The sequence below is a fragment of the Platalea leucorodia genome, assembly GCF_965183815.1.
Source record: "Platalea leucorodia genome assembly, chromosome: 3".
NCBI classification, from domain to species: domain Eukaryota; kingdom Metazoa; phylum Chordata; class Aves; order Pelecaniformes; family Threskiornithidae; genus Platalea; species Platalea leucorodia.
The window spans coordinates 19,810,622-19,828,429 of NC_138825.1; the positions used below are offsets into that span (position 1 = coordinate 19,810,622).

The following is a 17,808-nucleotide window of genomic DNA, read 5'->3' on the forward strand; positions in this document are numbered from 1 at the left end:
TAATATTTACGGAAATTACTCATTAAGTATTGTACTTTTTATTTTGTGCATGTGTAAGCTAATATCTGCTATACTGTTAGAGAGGGTCAAGGATGTGGTTTGTAATGATAATTATCTTTTATTGCCCTATCCTATATTGTTTTACGATACATGTGTTAAATCTCTTAAAGGTTTTTAAATGCAAGAACTGAATAAAAGGGAAGTAGTTTTAATCATCAAGTGCCTGTTTCTTCATATGTTTTTTTTTGTGTGATAGTGATCTGTGCCATATTTGTATGTTCCTTAAAACACCAAAGTGCCCAAGAGAAGGATCAGAAATAAAATGTAGTTCATAAAGAGGTCTGTGGAGACTTCTTGCCTCTGTTGTGTGGGCTACTGATTAGAGTGGGTATCTGTGCAATTAATAATTCAGCTTCTTCCTGTCATTGCTTCCCATACAACCTCTGCTATTTCTGCAGTTCTTTTAACTGAGGCACAAGTGAGAAGTTACGTGATCAAAGAGATGGGGTAAGTAAGTTGTAGATCTGGAAATACAATTGAGTCAGTCTACAAAAGCTTGCTGTAAGTAATTTTCTTTTTAAAATACAGTATTACATAGAAACTGGTTTCTTGCTCTGAGTGCAAGAATTGGTAAAAATTTCCTTTGAAATGTTGTTATGGAAAAAAAACCCCATAAAATGCTCAAACAGAAAAGCCTGGTGATTTGTTGGACTTGAAACATTCTGCTAGGATGTGTCATTTCCACTGAAACTTTGTCTGCCTGGCTGGTGTTTTGTCACTCGGCCACCTGCTCGGTGGTTGCCCAGACCCCTGCGTTATTTGCCTCGCAAGCTGGGAAGTGTTGTCCAGCTGCCTGCTCTCCTGTCTAGATGATTTTGTTTAGTAACCTTAAAAGCTAGTGAACAAGTAGATGTTTGGGTCATTCGTTTGGCTTGTTTAATGAACGCTTGGGAAGTTGGCAATATTTGTTCCCCTCTTGCCCACCTCCTTGAAGTCCAATTCACTTCACCCAGATGAAAGTTTTAAAAATTGTGAAAATTGTATCTTCTGACTTGGAAATTATGTTTCAGAATGCAAAATTGAATATGGGAGCTGGAATTTCCACCTCACCTCTTTCATTTGCCGTGCTTAGAGGAAATGCAGAACTAAATTAAGTTAGGTTGCAGTTAACTGCTGGCTTTCTTTGCAGAACTGTTAGAGAAAAGGCATCATTAACTGTCTGTGTGAGTTTCTGCTTGATTTTAATTGAAGATAACGTTTGCCTTTTTCACTGGTAATTGACTGGAAGGAGAATTAAACCCAATGCCTAGTATTCCCCATTCAGTTCTTGAAGACTAATGAACAGTTTTATTGCCCGTGCTGATTGAATGGAAACGTACTGACCGGTAATAATACAATGTTGTTTTATTGGCACTAAAGAGCATTTCTTTATTTTTTCAGTAGCGTAATAAAACCTGATTTGCTGACTGCATAATACTAAGTGCTTAAAAATCTCTCTAGTTATCAGGCAGCTGGCTCTGTTTGTCAGGTAACATTGCTTAATTCCATACTGTAGGTTAAATCTTGTTTTACATTGAACCTGGAACACGAATTAACCTGTTTGTACAAGAACTTCGAATTAGCCAGGAACTGTTAAGGAAACGTGAAGCATGCGATCAGTCTTGACTACTGTGAAACTTCTAGACCTTTAATTTTAGAACCTTTTTGTTTCTTACCAGATAAACTTATTTTGCATCCTTTGCCCACTTATAAGCCATAGAAGCAGTTCTGAAGAAAAACAAGTTTTGTTGTAGAGAACAGGCTGTTTAAAACCTTTTGAAATCATCGTCATAACAAGCTGTGGTTTGTCTGTCATTCCAGCTGTACCTTGAATAAAAGCATGTAGATGATAAGCAAACAAGCCAAAATCCGATCAGAGGAAGGTGCCTCTGCTTTATGTTACTATGCAAAAACTTTGTTTGCATAGAATACTGAAATAATTTCAAGAAAATATTCTAAAAAGACGAAGTTTACAAAAATGCAACTGTTTTGGAAAGTAATTTGTCCCATTGTAGCCAAGAATTTTTAAAATTAACTGAAATGTAAAACAAAAATTGTATTTTAAGAATTACTGTTTCCCGTTACCTGGAGACAGAGCATGTTTTCCTTCTGCTGTGGCAACAAAAACATGTGAAGTACAGTATCCCAATAACTTGGAGTTCTGCCACAAAATAGATGAAGAACTACAAGCACAGTATGAGGATGCTGTCTTTCTCACTGTTTGCAGCTTTCCGCCTGAATCTGAAAATAATTTTGACTGTCTCCCCACACCTCTGACCCACAGAGCAAATGGAAAGTGGCTTTAAGATGCATAAAGGCTGTAATATGTGCTAAATCCAGTGCTGAGAGTGATTGCTGCGTTAGGAAGAGATAGTTATCAGCAGCAGTAAAGGAATGCTTCTGCACTTTGAAAATGCTTGGGTTCTGTTATTCAGACTTCCCGTTGAATCCTTTAATTCATTTCTTGGGTGTCTCATCTCTGACATGAATCAGCTCTGATTTTCTTTGTTTTGAGATTTTTCACATTTGTTTTAGATCATTGTACAAGTCCTCATTAAGTACTTGTTTCCCTTTGAGATTATTTGGTTGGTTTTTAATCATGTTTTGAAGTTGCAGGCATGTATTTTGCATTGATTTGTAGCTGTTGCTTCGCTTGTTGCATGCGTATGTTAGATTTGGGATGGCTGACACGTATCTGTAACGATGCTTTGTTTCTAAGCTAGGTGTTTAAGGGGCTGAGAGATGAAAAAGGGTGATGGTAGAGTCAATTCCCTGTTGTCTTTGGTAGCAGGTGCCTGGGAATTCCTCAGGTGATTGACACAATGGTAAAGTGGGTGCAGCAGCCCTTGTAGTGCCAACGTGAGTTGACACCAGTGCGCAGAGCCTGGCCTGGCCTGGCCGGGCTCGGTAGCCGAGCCTGCGTGCCAGCCGCGCAGCCCTCAGCACTCCGGCTTTCCCTTCCGGCAGGGTGTGTGGCCGCTCGGAGCGCGCTGCTCTTCGCCTGCCCGAACAAGCTGGTATCGCAAGGGCGGCGGGGGGAAATGGGGTGTGTATGGGAGGGGTATTGCTACCTAGGGATGGGAGATGTGGAATGCGGGGCTGGGAGAGGGGTTGCTGTGGGGAAAAAGGTGAGGATACAGAGCTGAGCAACGACAGGGAAAAGAGGGTTTGTTGGGCAGGTTGCGGCACTGTGTGAACATGACTGTACTGCTTCAGAGACAGGGCAATTCCCAAACTGCACTGAAGCTTTAGTAGGACACAAAGTTGTGACTAATTACGTTGTCTGACCAGAGCTGGCTCCGTACAATTTACAAACTTGTGCACTGTGCTCCTAGCCGAGGAGGTGCTGGAGCTGGCTCCCTGTGGCGCCGCTTGAGTCGGGGCGCGTCGCTTCGGCGGGGCACCCGGCCTGGCGAGCGTGTCAAATCCAGCCGGGGGCTTCGGCCTCCCCTCTGCCCTCCCTGCTCTAAAGACACGCAGAGCAACGCTTTTGCTGACTAGCCCAGGGCATGTGCTGCTGGCAGCCAACGCGCCCGGCAGCTCGTGTGATGAATACCCACCCTTGGCTGTTGGCTAAAATGAGAGTGTATGTAAATGTTCCTCAACTGACATGCATAGGCAGATACATTTGAAATCATGTAACCTATTGTCCAGGCTGTAACTCCACCATGTGAACCCACAAATGAAAATGAATGGGTTGAGTGCATTAACAATTTCACCCTGTGACTAAAATGAGCTTGCTGAGCCCTGTTTTCAGAAGGCCAGCTGGATGGTTGCTCTCTGCTGTAAGTTCTTCACATTATCACAGGCTTCTCATTTTGCAATTTTGCTCAAATTCATTAAGAGAGAGTCATTTTTCTGTTCTCATACCTGTTTGCATGGTATGTGCTTTATTGTGGTGGATGTAATTCAGAGACAAAGTTCATCCGTTATTCTAGATAAATGCACATGTACGTGTGTAAAGATATATAATGTATTATATATAAGTAATAAGCAAAATATGGTATCACACTTTAAAAATGTAGCTGCAAGAGAGATAAATGACATCAACTGAAAACACACGTGGTATCTTTTGTGTCTAGAAATAAACACCGTGGTGTTTAACCCAGTGGAATGCAGTATAACTTATATATGTATATACTGTAATGCTAAAGAAAATACTGCTGGGGTGGGGGTTGAAGAGGAGAAACTTCAGAACTTCTTCTCCATAGCTTAGACACCTTCATCTAAAGATAAAATGTTTGCAAGACAGTCTTTCACATAAAATACAGAAATTTTTTTTTTTTTTTCTTAAATATTTGGCTCTGTGCTATAATTTGAAGGAAGGACCAGCATAAACTGTGAAAAGCTCAGCCTGTAAATAACTGACCTGCATTGTTTTACTAAGAGTCTAGGAGGATGATGGAGCGATGTCTTCTCTCATTAACCCTGTGGGTACCTGTATGCAGCGGTCACGTATTTGGAACTGGAGCGCGCACCCCGGTGTTGCGCGGCAGCTGCTTGGAGCCGGTGGGTCTGTCTGGCGGACGTCATTGCAGCTGACGCGATGACCGGTGGCTCCGAGCAGCCTCGGAGAGGACCGGAGTGGCTGGCTGAAGCTAAACAAACTCATGGTCTGTGTCTGCTAGTGGGTTTTGTGTGTCTGAAAGCTGTCCCTCGGTGTTTCCAGGTGTTTTGCTGTGCGTGTTCCTCACAAAATGCTTGATTAGATCAAGCACATTGAATTTTAATCCTCTCTGCTGCCTTTTGCTGTAGGTCTCAAATCTTGATATGTCAGGAGAAGGCCTTTTCTTCTAGTCCTGCTGCAATGAATGCCTTTCTTTGCCCTTTCTGTTGTTTCCGTCCTTCTCTGGGTTTTTTCTTTTGTCCTCTGGTACCTTTATTTCAGACTTTCCCCACACAGGTTTGCAGTAACAAATACAAGGAGGCAGCTGGAGCATTGTTTCTTCAGTGCAGTGCTCTTCAAGGATCCCTTGATGTGTCAAAATTGATCCTACTTAGCGCATGCGTATGTGGACAGCAGGTTATTTAGTTCTTGCTTTTGGCAGGAGAGAGGGCTCTGTACTCCAGGATGTAAATAATGTGTATTTGTTTGAGTTTAGATTTCATTGTGTTAAAATCTTTCTGATACAGCTATCAGCAAACATTTGTATTTAGTGTAACTTTCTTTTGCTATGCTGTAGAAGTTTGGCTAAATACAGCCTCCTGTATCCTTCTTACATTAACAAATTTGCATGGCCTCTTCTCTTGGCCTTCCTCCAAATATGTACAGTTTAGGAAACTGTTTAAACCTAAAAGTATCCCAAAATAGAGCTACTTTCTTGTTACTTGTCAACGTGAAGTAGCAGAAGCAAATTCATGTGTTAGCAACACTAGCGTTGCCATTTCTTGACTTTTGAATACTTTGCTGTGCAAACATTATTGCTATGGACATTGCACAAAACATGCTTGAGATAAATCATGTATGTTACGGTACATAAGGCTTAATGGATTACTTTTCCATTGCTCGTTTTAAAATTAAAAATACCAGCTTCCTGTTTTTCTTGTCCTGAACTCCGGTCTGTCTGAGCTCTTATAATTTCTAAAATAGCCTGTCAAAAAAGGAGTTCAGTAAAGTGACTGAAAAGTGACTTCTACTTAACCTTTGATTTTATAAACAATTGGTTGAGTCCTAAATAGATGAAAACAGTCTATTTTTAGGCCCTAATTTAGAAAATTGATATTTCCACATTTGCTTTGTCATAGCTGGTAGTAGTTGCTAAATTGTGAAAGCTTGTAGCTATTACAAATGCTCGGAGGATTGCTGAGTGTTCTGCCGTAATGCATTAAGAAGCTCCGTGCGTTGTACATTTCAATTTATAATAAGGGAGTCTAGCTAATAGTACAGACATTGAAATATTTCAAGTCTAGACTACCGTCTTAAAAACCAAAGGCTATTGGCTTTTTGGTGGAATAAGTTGGAAAATAACTGATAAGGACAGCTGAAGAACAGCAGACTGCAAAAAGTCACAAGTTCTCTAAGCCAGGGTGAGTCGGGAGGTTTCCGCCGCTGCTTGCCTGCCCTGTTGTGGTGAAAAGGGAACTGGCGTTTGAAATGGCTGGTCAGTCTCGCAAGGTTTGAGTGGTTTCTGAAGGAGGTCGCACGTAGACCCTTGCTAGATGAGGAAGATGAGGTTCTGCAACATTGGGTTTAGCAAGAAGAAACAAAATAAAGAAGTAGAAAAGCAAAGTTCCCTGTCTTCAGAAAATGCTAACATTAGTGCTTTACCAATGACAGAGATAACGGCTGAAAAGTTTAATATAACAGGTGTTCTGTTATATAGCTCTTCGTACCGTTGTACAATAAAAATAGCTTGCGGAAGATTTTGGAGTGGAATTACATATTGTAATAAGTGGAGGAAATTACGATGTAGCCGATACTTTTATGACCCCTTTAATATCCCAGTGCACCTTACAAACCACTGTGTTTCGAAAGTCGTTCTCTTACTGCTGCTTGTGAGGTAGAATGCTTTGGCTGCGTTTACTATCGTCATGTGTTGTTAGCCGTGGAAAAAAAGGAGGAATATTACCTCAAGCTGGACCTATGGACTTGAAGAGTTACGTATGTACTTTCAGTGTGTCTCTCTAACATAATTCCAACTTTTTCTTTCAGAGCCATGGTGTCATGGAAAGGGATATACTTTCTACTTGCACTATTCTTGGGAAGTTTTTTTGGAAGTATATTCATGCTCGGTCCTTTTCTACCTTTGATGTTTATCTCACCGGCCTGGTATCGCTGGATCACCGATTGCATTGTGGCCACTTGGCTCACACTCCCAGTGGTAAGTTGCAGTTTGAGCCAAGTTCTGGGCAAATGTTTATAATCCCATGATTTACTTTGCTCGCTGAGACTTTTAATTTTATTTTATTTTTTTAAAGTTTTTATGCTTTTGTCAAAACAGGCCTTAACATACTTACCATCTGTGGAGACTTAGGTTTTAGCTCAGTGTTGCAGATTCTGTGCCTGTCTACAGTCCCCTTCTTTTTCCACGGTTTATATGTAAGCTAATGCTATGTCTTAACTGTACTCTTGAAAAGGCCTTTTCATGACATCTCCGTCCAGTGTCAGTTAGGTGCTGATCAGAGAAGATTAGGTGAAGCACTAGCAAGCAGGAGAATTTTCTAAATTACAGACTTCCTAAGTGAGTCGTCTTATGAACACTTCCTTTTGACTGTGCTCCAACTATCTAATTAGGAAAATTATTCAGTGTCTGGTACATTGTTGCTGACCTTACTGTTCTCTTACTTAATCCTCTTAGAATTCAGTCCTTGTAGTTGAATTAGAGACAAATGATTTCAGGTGAAAAAGAAGAACTTCCCCTAGAAATGAAGTCTTCCTCACTTACACTGCATCAACTTTCTAGCTATAGGAGTCTGGAAATCAATAACAAAGCTCATCCCTGAATTGTTCCTGAGGAAAGGCGGTATGAATGGGATCTGTCTCTTCATCCGTTCTCTAAAAGCCAAGAGACTTTGTTCCTCGAGGCCTTTAAAGATTTGTTTAACTTTTTTCTGAAGTAAAATGCTATATTGGTGTGCAGAAATAAGTATCTTGTGGCATAAAGGAAGATTTATTTTTATTACATATCAAACAGTTTCTGCTTTCTCTGTTTCTGTCTTGTGTGTTTTAAAGGGGTGTGAGCTGTTTCATGTTCTAAAACGTCGTCCTTTTCATCATTACTAAATGCGATGAAATTAGGAGGGAAGAAATAATTACCAGTAAAGGGAATAGAGGGATTGTTATTTCTTGCCATGATGAAATTTAGCTGAGTACTGGTAGTGTCACAAAATTGACCCTTTCTGCCTGTTTGTCTCCCAATTTTTCTAAAACTGCAAACTCCCCAAAATCAAATATTGGTCTTTTATTTGATTAGCTGTCTGGGCTTTATAATTCTGGATTATTACAACTAGTCTGTGATAACTTTTGCTGTCTAGAAGTTTGATTTCAGCCCACACTGGACCTAAACCAAAATAATTTGAATATTTTTGTGAAAAGGATTCTGTCTTGTAAGAATCTTGGGGATTTAGGTTCAGGAAAGGGGTCTGAAAAAGATTTTGCACCCAACCTTTTTGAGGCTCAGACCTTGTCTGCAGTAGTTTTCTGCCCATCCTTAGTCAGGAGAAGCAGGGACTTGGGTTTGTGTCTCCAAGCAATAAACTCATCTTGGACCAGTTGGACTCCAACAGTGTTACTGTTTGGCCCATATAATGCTTGTCATTCTGAGATCTCAAGCCATCTGTGATTGTGGGAATGTCATTCCAGTTTTACAGTTGACTTAAACTGAGAAATTTGTGTTATTTGAAGTTCTGTGGCACAGAGGTGGCAGAAATATGAACAGAACAGAAAGTTGGTTTACTTCCTAGAACTCTGTTTAAATCCCCAGACTTTGCTCTTTTTCTGTATTTTTCTGGAGGAAGAATAGGGCAGAAAAGGTAAGGAGGCAATTTGAAGTGCTTCAATTTTTTTTATGTTAAGGCCAATTGTTAAGTTTATTCCTCTAGATGTCCCATCGTGTTTTGTGGTTTCTTTTTCTGTGCTAACTGGGTTGAACAGTGTCCTGCCAGTGGCCCTAACCTTAGGGCCTTAAGTCATACCTCTAGGTAATATCTGTTGTCTACCTCTGTTTCTTGGGATTTTGTACCTTTCCACTGTGTTTCCACTGGGTATTAAAAGGTTGCAAGGCACTAGCATTCCATCATCCATATTTTTGAATTATTTGCCTGGTCCTGGTCTTTTGCTGTAACCAGCCAGTACTCCTCCATACACTTTCTTGCATGATTTGGGAATGGTCATGGGTCAAAAACCATTTTCCATAGGCAATTTGTATGCGGCCACCTTGTTTTGGAGCTTGAGAGACTTTAGTGGTGTGAACATGGCCAGAGCATGCTGTTGGGCTCTGATGTTAAGTGCAACTAATGTTTATGGTCCAACTGTCCAGGTTATGAAACCAGGCCCTCTTAAACTTACTGTGTAGCTCTTGCCTGCTTTTTTCTTTTGATAAACCACCAATCCGTGGTTTATAACTTGACCCTTCAGAGCCATGTAGCGGGTAAAGCAAGAAACACGTTTTATATGTGAACTTCTAGCATCACTGGCTGTTTAGGCAAAATGGAAAAGCTGTTTGCCCGGCCTGTTGTTTGTGTCCTTCCACATTTGAAGCTTATTCTGTGCTTTGGGACGGCACTTCGCAGATAAGTGTGTACCGGCGTTTGGTGGTTGATGCTTTTTGCAAATTGTGGGGTGGAGACCCAGGCTTCAAGGTAGCACTGCAGAGCTGTACAGACCTAGGTCTACATCACTGTACTATGTTCAAGCTTGATTGGGATTTCTTTCTCAGCTGCTCTTTCTGCCATTAGGTTCTAGCCATTTTTGCAGGTGGAAGTCAAGCAGAAACATGTTGACCATTTGGACCCACACAGAAAGCAAGGCAGCTTCTGGTGCCTTCCCAGCCCTGACAATGTTGAGCAATAGATTATTTGTGCAGCCAGTCTCTCCTTAGATTTTACTTACCAAGTTATAATCCATACTGATTCCCTTGCTTCTATTCCTGCATAATAATATTCTGGGAAAAACAGGAAAAAACAAGTTTCATGTTGGACATAGATTGTAAAAGAGTGCTTTTTAAGAAGTGCTATTTAATTGTTTCCTCTTCCATTAAACAGCTGCCTGTTACTGTGGAAAAGCTGGCTGCTTTATTAGAAAACAGTCAGAAGTTTGTTTACCAGTGATAATGTGAGTGAATAAGCGAAATGATATAATTCAAATTAATTTTTATTGCTAATGGGCTTATGCTTTTCTTCTGGGAGTAAAGCCATAATATTGAGATATTATTTCTAGGCCTTGCTGGAGATGGTGTTTGGTGCCAAGGTGATTGTCACCGGTGATGGATTTGTTCCTGGAGAAAGGAGTGTCATTATCATGAACCACCGCACACGAATGGACTGGATGTTCCTGTGGAACTGCCTGCTGCGATACAGCTACCTCAGACTTGAAAAAATCTGTCTCAAATCCAGTCTCAAAAGCATTCCGGGATTTGGTAGGTCACTAAATCCTTTAATTTGAAAGGAAAATGTGTTTAAATTTTGCACAGCGCTGTACATACCCTGTTAAATGACCTAGGTTTAACTTCTATTTCAGTATTTTTAAAAAACTTGTGTAAAATATGTGGCATATTGAGCAATTAAACCATAAATCTCCCAGAGGATGCCTGGACCTACATGCTTAAAGGTTTCTTTTTAAAGACTCTACATGTGCTGCTGTTGCTTATAGGTAAAAATATTTCTGCTATACATACTGAAAGCATTTGTCAAAATTATGAAAAAGGATTTTATGAGTCTTTTCCAAGTCTCTTTCAACACTTTGTTTTTTGTGCTGTTTCACCCCACATTGCAAATGCTCTCATTGCAAAGCTTCTTTCTGCATTATCCAATTTATACTATTGAGAAGATTAAAAAAAAAAGGGGGGGAAGAAAAAGCACCGTAGGCAATTGCAAAGTTGATGGTTCATTTTAATAGCTTTAGTTTTAAATCGAACTTGGTTACACAAAATATGCTGTACAGGGTATGAAATAATCAGTATTTATAGTGATGTTGGCTGGAAATGGATCAGAGTTGCACATACTCAGAGAAATTGTTTCAGATGGGCCAAAAATTGTTGCACAAATGGTTTCTGAATAAATAGGCAGGCTTATCTGAAATAAAAGCATCTCTTTGCATTTTATTTATCTCTTAGATTTATTTGCTGCTTTATACAAAACTAGCTTGGGCAGGATATGCGTCAACTTTATGATGTCGAAAGAGTAACCTTGTTTATGGTTCCCTTTTGTCAGGCCATTTATCTGAACAGATAATTTTGGCGGGATTCCAGATGGAGGAGCTCTCATAGTGTTGCGCTGTTATTGCATTCACTTGCTGGGCCTTTAGTCCTCTTAAGTAAGAGCTGCAACTAGGTAACATACTTTTTTCCATAACAGTCAAACATTAAGGTCAATTTTACTTGACAAAAGACATCTCTTTTAACGTTATAGGAAATGAGAAAATACGTATTTAGATAAATGTTTTATCTTCATAATATGGCAGAGATGTTTTGAAATCTTGGAATCAGCTGCAAATGCAGCTTTTTAAAGCAATGATGGAAGGTGGAATCAGGAGTATAGTCTGGAAGATTCATAGGTTTATCTTTTCAAAAGTAGCATATTTTTTTTGTAACAAAACATTTGTATGTATGCTTGTTAATGCCTTTTATAAAACTGGAAGGTCAGCTCCGGGAGGTTGGATGCTATGTTATGCTTGGCCAAATTTGGTTCCTGAAAGAGTGTCAGGAGTTGTTTAGAAGTTGATTTCACACACACACACACACGCACACACACACTTCTCAGTTCTGTGCATAAACTGAGCACATCTAATAGATTTGATGAGTAGGCTCAGGCAGATGGAGCTGTGGCAGGTCAATGTTAGCAGGCCACGATGCCATCTTTGTATGTAGTCTGATATAGTAGCTTAAGCCACTAATGAAATTCTGGGCTTGTACTCCACTTTGTGGGCTGTCATGGTAGAGGTGGCACAGGCAGACGTTTACTCCTGTAATCTGCGTTACAGGATGACAATTTCTGGCAGTAGATTGGGTGCCTGGATCTGTAGTGTCATAAACCACTATTTATATGCCAGATTCCTAAGCACCCTCCACAATATATGGGCTTTGAGTACTGTGGTTGCAATGTTGTGAATTTTAGCTTATTTTTTAGTAGACTGTTAACGTTGTTTTATTAGTCAGAGGAGAGGAATCCCACTAAACTACATCCTTCACTCAAGCCATAATTTGATAGTCTAAAATCATAAATGTTCAGCTTCTATTCTACCATAGTGTATCTAAAAAGAGGCCTTAGAAATACATGTCTCCGTGTTCAGTCAGCCTGTGTTTTGGGTGGCAGATTCTTGCAAAAATGAAGTGTTCTGTATACCCACGTAATTAGGGGACCGTTGCAAAGTGAGACTCTTGGATGAAATTAAGATTGACGAAAGAAGATTTCATCATGAATCTGTATGAAGCTTGGTGGGGCAGTGATATAGCAGAAAACAGTGTCCAAAGTAGACAACCCTGAATCTCATTAGTAAGAGCAGAATTTCTCTGGCTTATTTCTAATGGCCCTGCTGTGTTATGTGATAGACTTTTAATAGGCGTTTGTCAGATTTTTGTTTTGTTGTTGTTAAATTGTGTCTGGTGGTTTCACATAAAAGTTTTGTTTATTTTATGAGCTTGTAAAGGCAAGAAGATAACTTGGAAATCAACTGGACAGTTTCAGTGCACTGCAGCTATAGTTGATACTTTAGATGTTGATCATTTAAGGTATAATATTTGTGGAAATTAAAACAGCTATTTTCATCATGTCTTTCAGTTTCATCTTTTCATATATTTGAATTAGTTTACAAAGTCAAAAGTTTAGGATTATGGAAGTATTGATATATTGGCTCAATTTAACCTCTAATAAATCTTTACCTAATGGTAATTTTGCTTTGAGTTTGAGAAATATTTGAAGGAATACACTGTATTGCTTTCAGCACAGTTTTTTCTGATCTTCCAAAGGATTTTTTTTTTACAAGCACTTAATTTAAAATTATATGTAAGATAAGGTTTATAATGCAACCCTTTAATTTCCATGTTGCTGAAAACCTTTTGAGTATTAAGCATTGCACCTTTGTTGTTATAATTACTGTCCCAGTTGGGGTGTAAAAATAGGTCTATGAGAGATTACACTGATCCAAGTGGTATATATGATAGGTGAAGGGCAAAGCTTGGAATGCAAACAGATCCAGAGTCCTTGTCGCCCCCTTTGTGGGTTAAAAGTGTAAAGGTATCAGATTTAATGAGTCTGTATTACAAGCAGGCAGTTATTTTCTGGTTAATTATAATTAAAATCAGAGGAGCCAGTATTTCAAGGAGAAGCATTGAGTCACTTATCTAGTTCTATTAAGTCTTTGCATTCCAGTGTATGAAAAAACTTTAAATTGATTAAAGGTGAGCCTTAAAAAAAGAAGCCCAAAGAAAAACAGATGGTCCTTTCTTCCTGGAACCATAGCTTTGGCTTGTTAAATTGCGTGCAGTAAAGTTTTCAAAAAGAGGAATTACATTTCAGTAATCTCAATTTCAGAAACATTCTTGCAGCGTTTCAGTACAACTTGCCAAAGTTGGTGTCTCGAGGGAGTACTACCCTGCTCTTAGCTGTTGCTGCAGTTTCTCATCTGACATCATCAGAAACTACTGACACATTCTGCAGTGTCAGTTTTCAAGGAGAATTTCTAATGGCATTGACAGTTTCCTGCGTAGTCTGACAAGATAGGACTTCTCTACAGTACTTGTAATAGATATGTACAATTTATATTCTTGCCTATTCTCAATTATAATGAGGAATAGCATTGGAAGTGATACAGATTATGACGCAGTTGTGTTCAGCGTGTGCTATGGAATACATACTGTTCGAGTAGGTACCAAGGAACATACACAGGAGTGTCAGATGACCAGATAATGACTAGAAGTTAGTTGCATCCTTTTTTCTTAATAGTTTCATTTGTAAAAGTCTTGTTGTGATATGAACCAGTAATTTCACTGGAAATAGAAATGTATTTTAATGATGGACAGATCGCATGTGTTGGGTGGGCTTGCAGTAATATTTGGATTTTAGTGGTTAAAAGTGCCTCAACATCTACATGAAAAAGAAATGAAAATTTGGCTTTAATTTGAGCACTCTCTCAGATAAATTGATGGAAAAATGAGAGAGGGTAACCAAAGGGGTTAGTGTCAGTGCATGGCTGCTACATGAGGTGATATTAACCCTGGTTTTGCTTAATGCAGATGGAAAAGATAAATAACACCATCATTCAGTGTACAAATGTAAAGTATGCGGGTGCTGCAGGCACCATTGATGGACATACCTTGAAGACTTAGCATTTTTGAAAAGACTCACTGCGACTGCTAAAGCAGGGAGATAAAGCTGGAGCAGACTGGGGCAGGAACAGCTAAGGAAAGGACAAGGTGGTGAAGGAAAAAGAGGAGAATAAGCAAAGCTGGCAAACCTGGAGTAGTTAGGAGCAGAGATAACAGACTAGTTCTGTCCAGATCTTCATCTCTGTAGTCAAGTTATTATGCAGCTAACATTGCTCTTGAAGAGACTGCCAGATGTAGGAGCGTTTTAGTTGTTATTCACTCATCTGGTCACTCATGTGTTGTAGCTCTCAAAGGCTCGAGTTAGGTTTGGCCCTTGTTGTGTTAAGTGCCGGGGGGAAAAGAAAAAAAAGGACTTGTGCTCTATTTCAGCACTGGGCTTAGCCCCACCAATCTTTTACTGCACGTCAGTTGATCCATTATAGCTGTCCATGTGTGTGAACTTTGCCTGAAGCATATTCAAAGTAATTTGAGTCATCTTAGTTTTCAATGAAGCAGGGCAAAACAACTCAAATTATTCTGCCTTTGCCATGGGCTAAGAGCATGGACACGGACAGTATGATGGATCAGAAGTAAAATATTGGTGTCGGTAAGCCTAGAAAATTTTAGCACTTAACTCAATTGGAGTATAGTTAAAGCAGCATGCTGCAGGGAATCTGTACGCATTTATATTGGCATGGAAGTGTTTGTGCTGCCACAGCTACTTCCATAGGTAGGGACAGAAATACTTCAGCATAAAGCGTCTTTGTTCGGGTTATAGCTGGATTTGCATTCAAATTCTTATCAATAGAGCTTATTGGTTTAAAAAATTAAAAGCGTAGCCTACTGAACTTCCTAGTATAGCTCATGTCTCAAGTATCTTTGTTATGTTAAAATAGACTGAAATGAGAGTTTTGAGGAGCTGTGACATTTTGTCTTCTAGCATTTCAATTATGAGCTGCCAGACTTAATTACCTTAGAGTTGTTATCCTACGTGATTTTTAAAGTGAATGTTGAAAAGTATGCTCTCTGATGGAAAGCGCGGTTGTTATTCTACCAGTTGTTCACAGTGAAGACAGATACTCAAGACTCTCTTGACGAAGTTTTAAGTGTGAGGGAAGGATTATACTTCGAAGCAAAAATGCGGCTTAATTTGCCTGTAACTCTACATGTGTGTTTTTGTGGGGAAGAAAAGACTTAGGTGCCTGTTTCCCAGCTTGGCTCTTCCAGGAAAGGCATTAACAGGAATATTTTCAGAAGTATACCACAGAAATTCTCCCAACTCTGTCAAGGAAAAAAAAACAGTACTAGCCTGTCTTCCATTAAAACCTTCCTTATCCTTTCTATATAATAAGGACTCCAGTTCCTCTCCACCCCCTTTGCCTCTCTAAAACGCACATCAAATGAGTGAGTTTGGATGCTAACCTTTCTCATTCTCCCCATTTTATAAACGACAAGTGATGAAGAGAGCGGTTATTTTGCCCAAGCTCACAGAACAAATAGCAGAATTAGGATGGCAAGTTTTTCCAACTTATATTCCTCTGCCGTTATCACTGGGTTATGCAGCATCTGTACGGATCAGCTCATCAGGCCGAGTTACTTTTGCGGTCCTCCCGTAAGGAGATGGAGCATCTGAAGAGGATGCAAGCCTACGGAAGAGGTATCGAATTGTAAAATCTCTCGCCGTTTCTGACGTGGAGTAGAGATGACATATTCATGGGAGAGACTCACGCTGTTTGGTAGGGCCTGTTTGTTCCTCCCCACGATCTAACAGCCAGAGGTTCCTTCCTTTCTGTCTTTGATGATTCTGGAATGATGTGAGGCTTTTCTCCAGATGTGTATTGGGCAAGACTCATCTTTTTTAATACTTAGGTTTTCATGCTCTGTTTCACTGTATTGATGTATTTTTAAAATGCATTAGAAAAAGCCGCTTTCCAGCCATCCTAGAGATTTAAGCCTTTGCTTTAGTTTGCTTTAGTTCTGAGTAATGTTACGTTATTCTGATTTTACACCGTACATCAAATTTGAAGTGTTATTTTAAGATGGATATTGTAACTGCATAGGTTCAATGTTCCTTAATGGCATTTTATAGCATTTTAGCGCAAAGATTTTGTGTAAGTAGCATTAATACAATGGTAGAGTTAATAATCTGATTGTCCATATTCTATAAAAACGGCATAATTTAGGAAATAGAATGAATATTTGAGTATGAAGTGTCCAAATAGCATCTTTCTGAACTGTGATTGAGGGATTGAATATTGAAAGAATACTTTCCAAGAGCATGGTATACCTCTGTCTGTGTGCTTTATATACATATATAGCCTGCTACTACTGTAATGATTTTTTTCCTACATACTTTCACACTTTTTTGTGTGTGTATTGGCTGAGAGATACCAATTCTTAAATGGAGTATCCTTTCTAGAACTTATCCTGTATTACATTTTCACAGCTAAGACATAAGCCACTGTATCTGGCTAGCTTTTTGACACATTGTTATTGCCCTGACAAGTAGATCTCATACTGTAAACATTGTTTGAAGGAGCTTCTAATTGTATTATAAATAAACAATAAGCTAAAGCGGAGGTTTCTACTGGCACATACTGTATTCTCCCAAAAGAGAATGAAGCAGGGCAAAGGAAGTACAGAACGTGATAATACTTGAATGTAACTTAAATATAAAATTTAGAGTATTTTGGTACGGAAACAAATGCATGAGAACTATGGGGAAACCAAAGGTAAAATGATCAGAGCAAACCCAGAATATTTTTCTTCTTTTTCAATTAAAATTCTATGTTTCTAACATTACTGTTTGTTCACTTAAGTTGTTTTAGTAAGAAAAAAGGCTTAGGCTTCACATACGTTGGAAGAGATGATATTCTGTCCAAGTAAAAAGTAGACTATGTGTTATATAGATGTATGAAATACATAGTCTGAACCTAAACTGAACATGACCGTAAAAATACTTTAAAAACAGATGTAGATTAAAGTAATGTTCAGAGTCTGATAGGGCAAGGCAATAGCAAAAGCATACCGGTGTTTAAATAGACAGCTTACAAATAGATTGAATCAAATGAATAAATAGACTGAATCAGATGTTTCACTATAAAATTAGGACTGCTACTGTGAATCTATATTAGTGAATTTTATCTCTTAGCTAGTTTGTAATTTGCTGAAAGAATTCACCAAATCAGATGGTAGTTGTTCAATTCATTATACTCCTATTAACTACATTATTGGAAATGAGCATGGTTGAGAAAAAACTTGCCAGGCAGGAGCAGAGATGGTGCATTACAAGATTATTTCAAGAAGCATTTCTTTATTTGCTTTCCTAGTTTGTGCGCTCAAACCATTACATTAAATTTTTTAAATCTTTTAGTTTTTAATTTACTTTGTTATTATGCATAAAACTATCTAGAAAAAAAACAGTAAAATGGCTGATGCTAACCGAATTTGCAGAAATCTGTTTAGCAGTCTGTACCGATGAAAACTTAACTGTGTATACATAGTAGCTTTAAGCCTTGGCTTCCTGTGTGATTTTCTGTGTGCTAACATCTTTTTAATACCTACTGATCTTTAAAATACGGAAAATTCAAGATTGTGTAGTTGTTGCCTTGTGGATATTTTATGCAGCAGAACACTTGGAATAACAAACTGTTAATGGACCCAATTATTTGTATACAGTGGGATCGTATGCTTCTGAGTGATTTCCCTTATTAAGGCTAGACGTCTGGTTCACTGTTGCCTCAAAAGCCCTGATCAGGACCAGACCCCTGCTGAATACAGGCACGCTGAATAATGCTTTTATTTTTGA

General features: G+C 39.0%; 1 protein-coding gene across 3 annotated transcripts in view; it reads left to right on the top strand.

The window, feature by feature from the left end:
- The window catches only part of LCLAT1 (lysocardiolipin acyltransferase 1), a 120,847-nt gene that overhangs the window by 33,808 nt on the left and 69,231 nt on the right, over positions 1 to 17,808 (top strand). For 2 of the 3 annotated variants that reach the window (XM_082307154.1, XM_082307156.1), the window contains exons 3-4: positions 6,692 to 6,860; positions 9,917 to 10,115. In XM_082307154.1, the coding sequence (XP_082163280.1) occupies positions 6,696 to 6,860; positions 9,917 to 10,115 (364 nt within the window). In that variant the 5' untranslated portion in view covers positions 6,692 to 6,695. Of the gene's footprint in view, positions 1 to 6,516; positions 6,540 to 6,691; positions 6,861 to 9,916; positions 10,116 to 17,808 lie in introns of those variants that run through there. The other variant, XM_082307155.1, reaches the window with a different exon arrangement.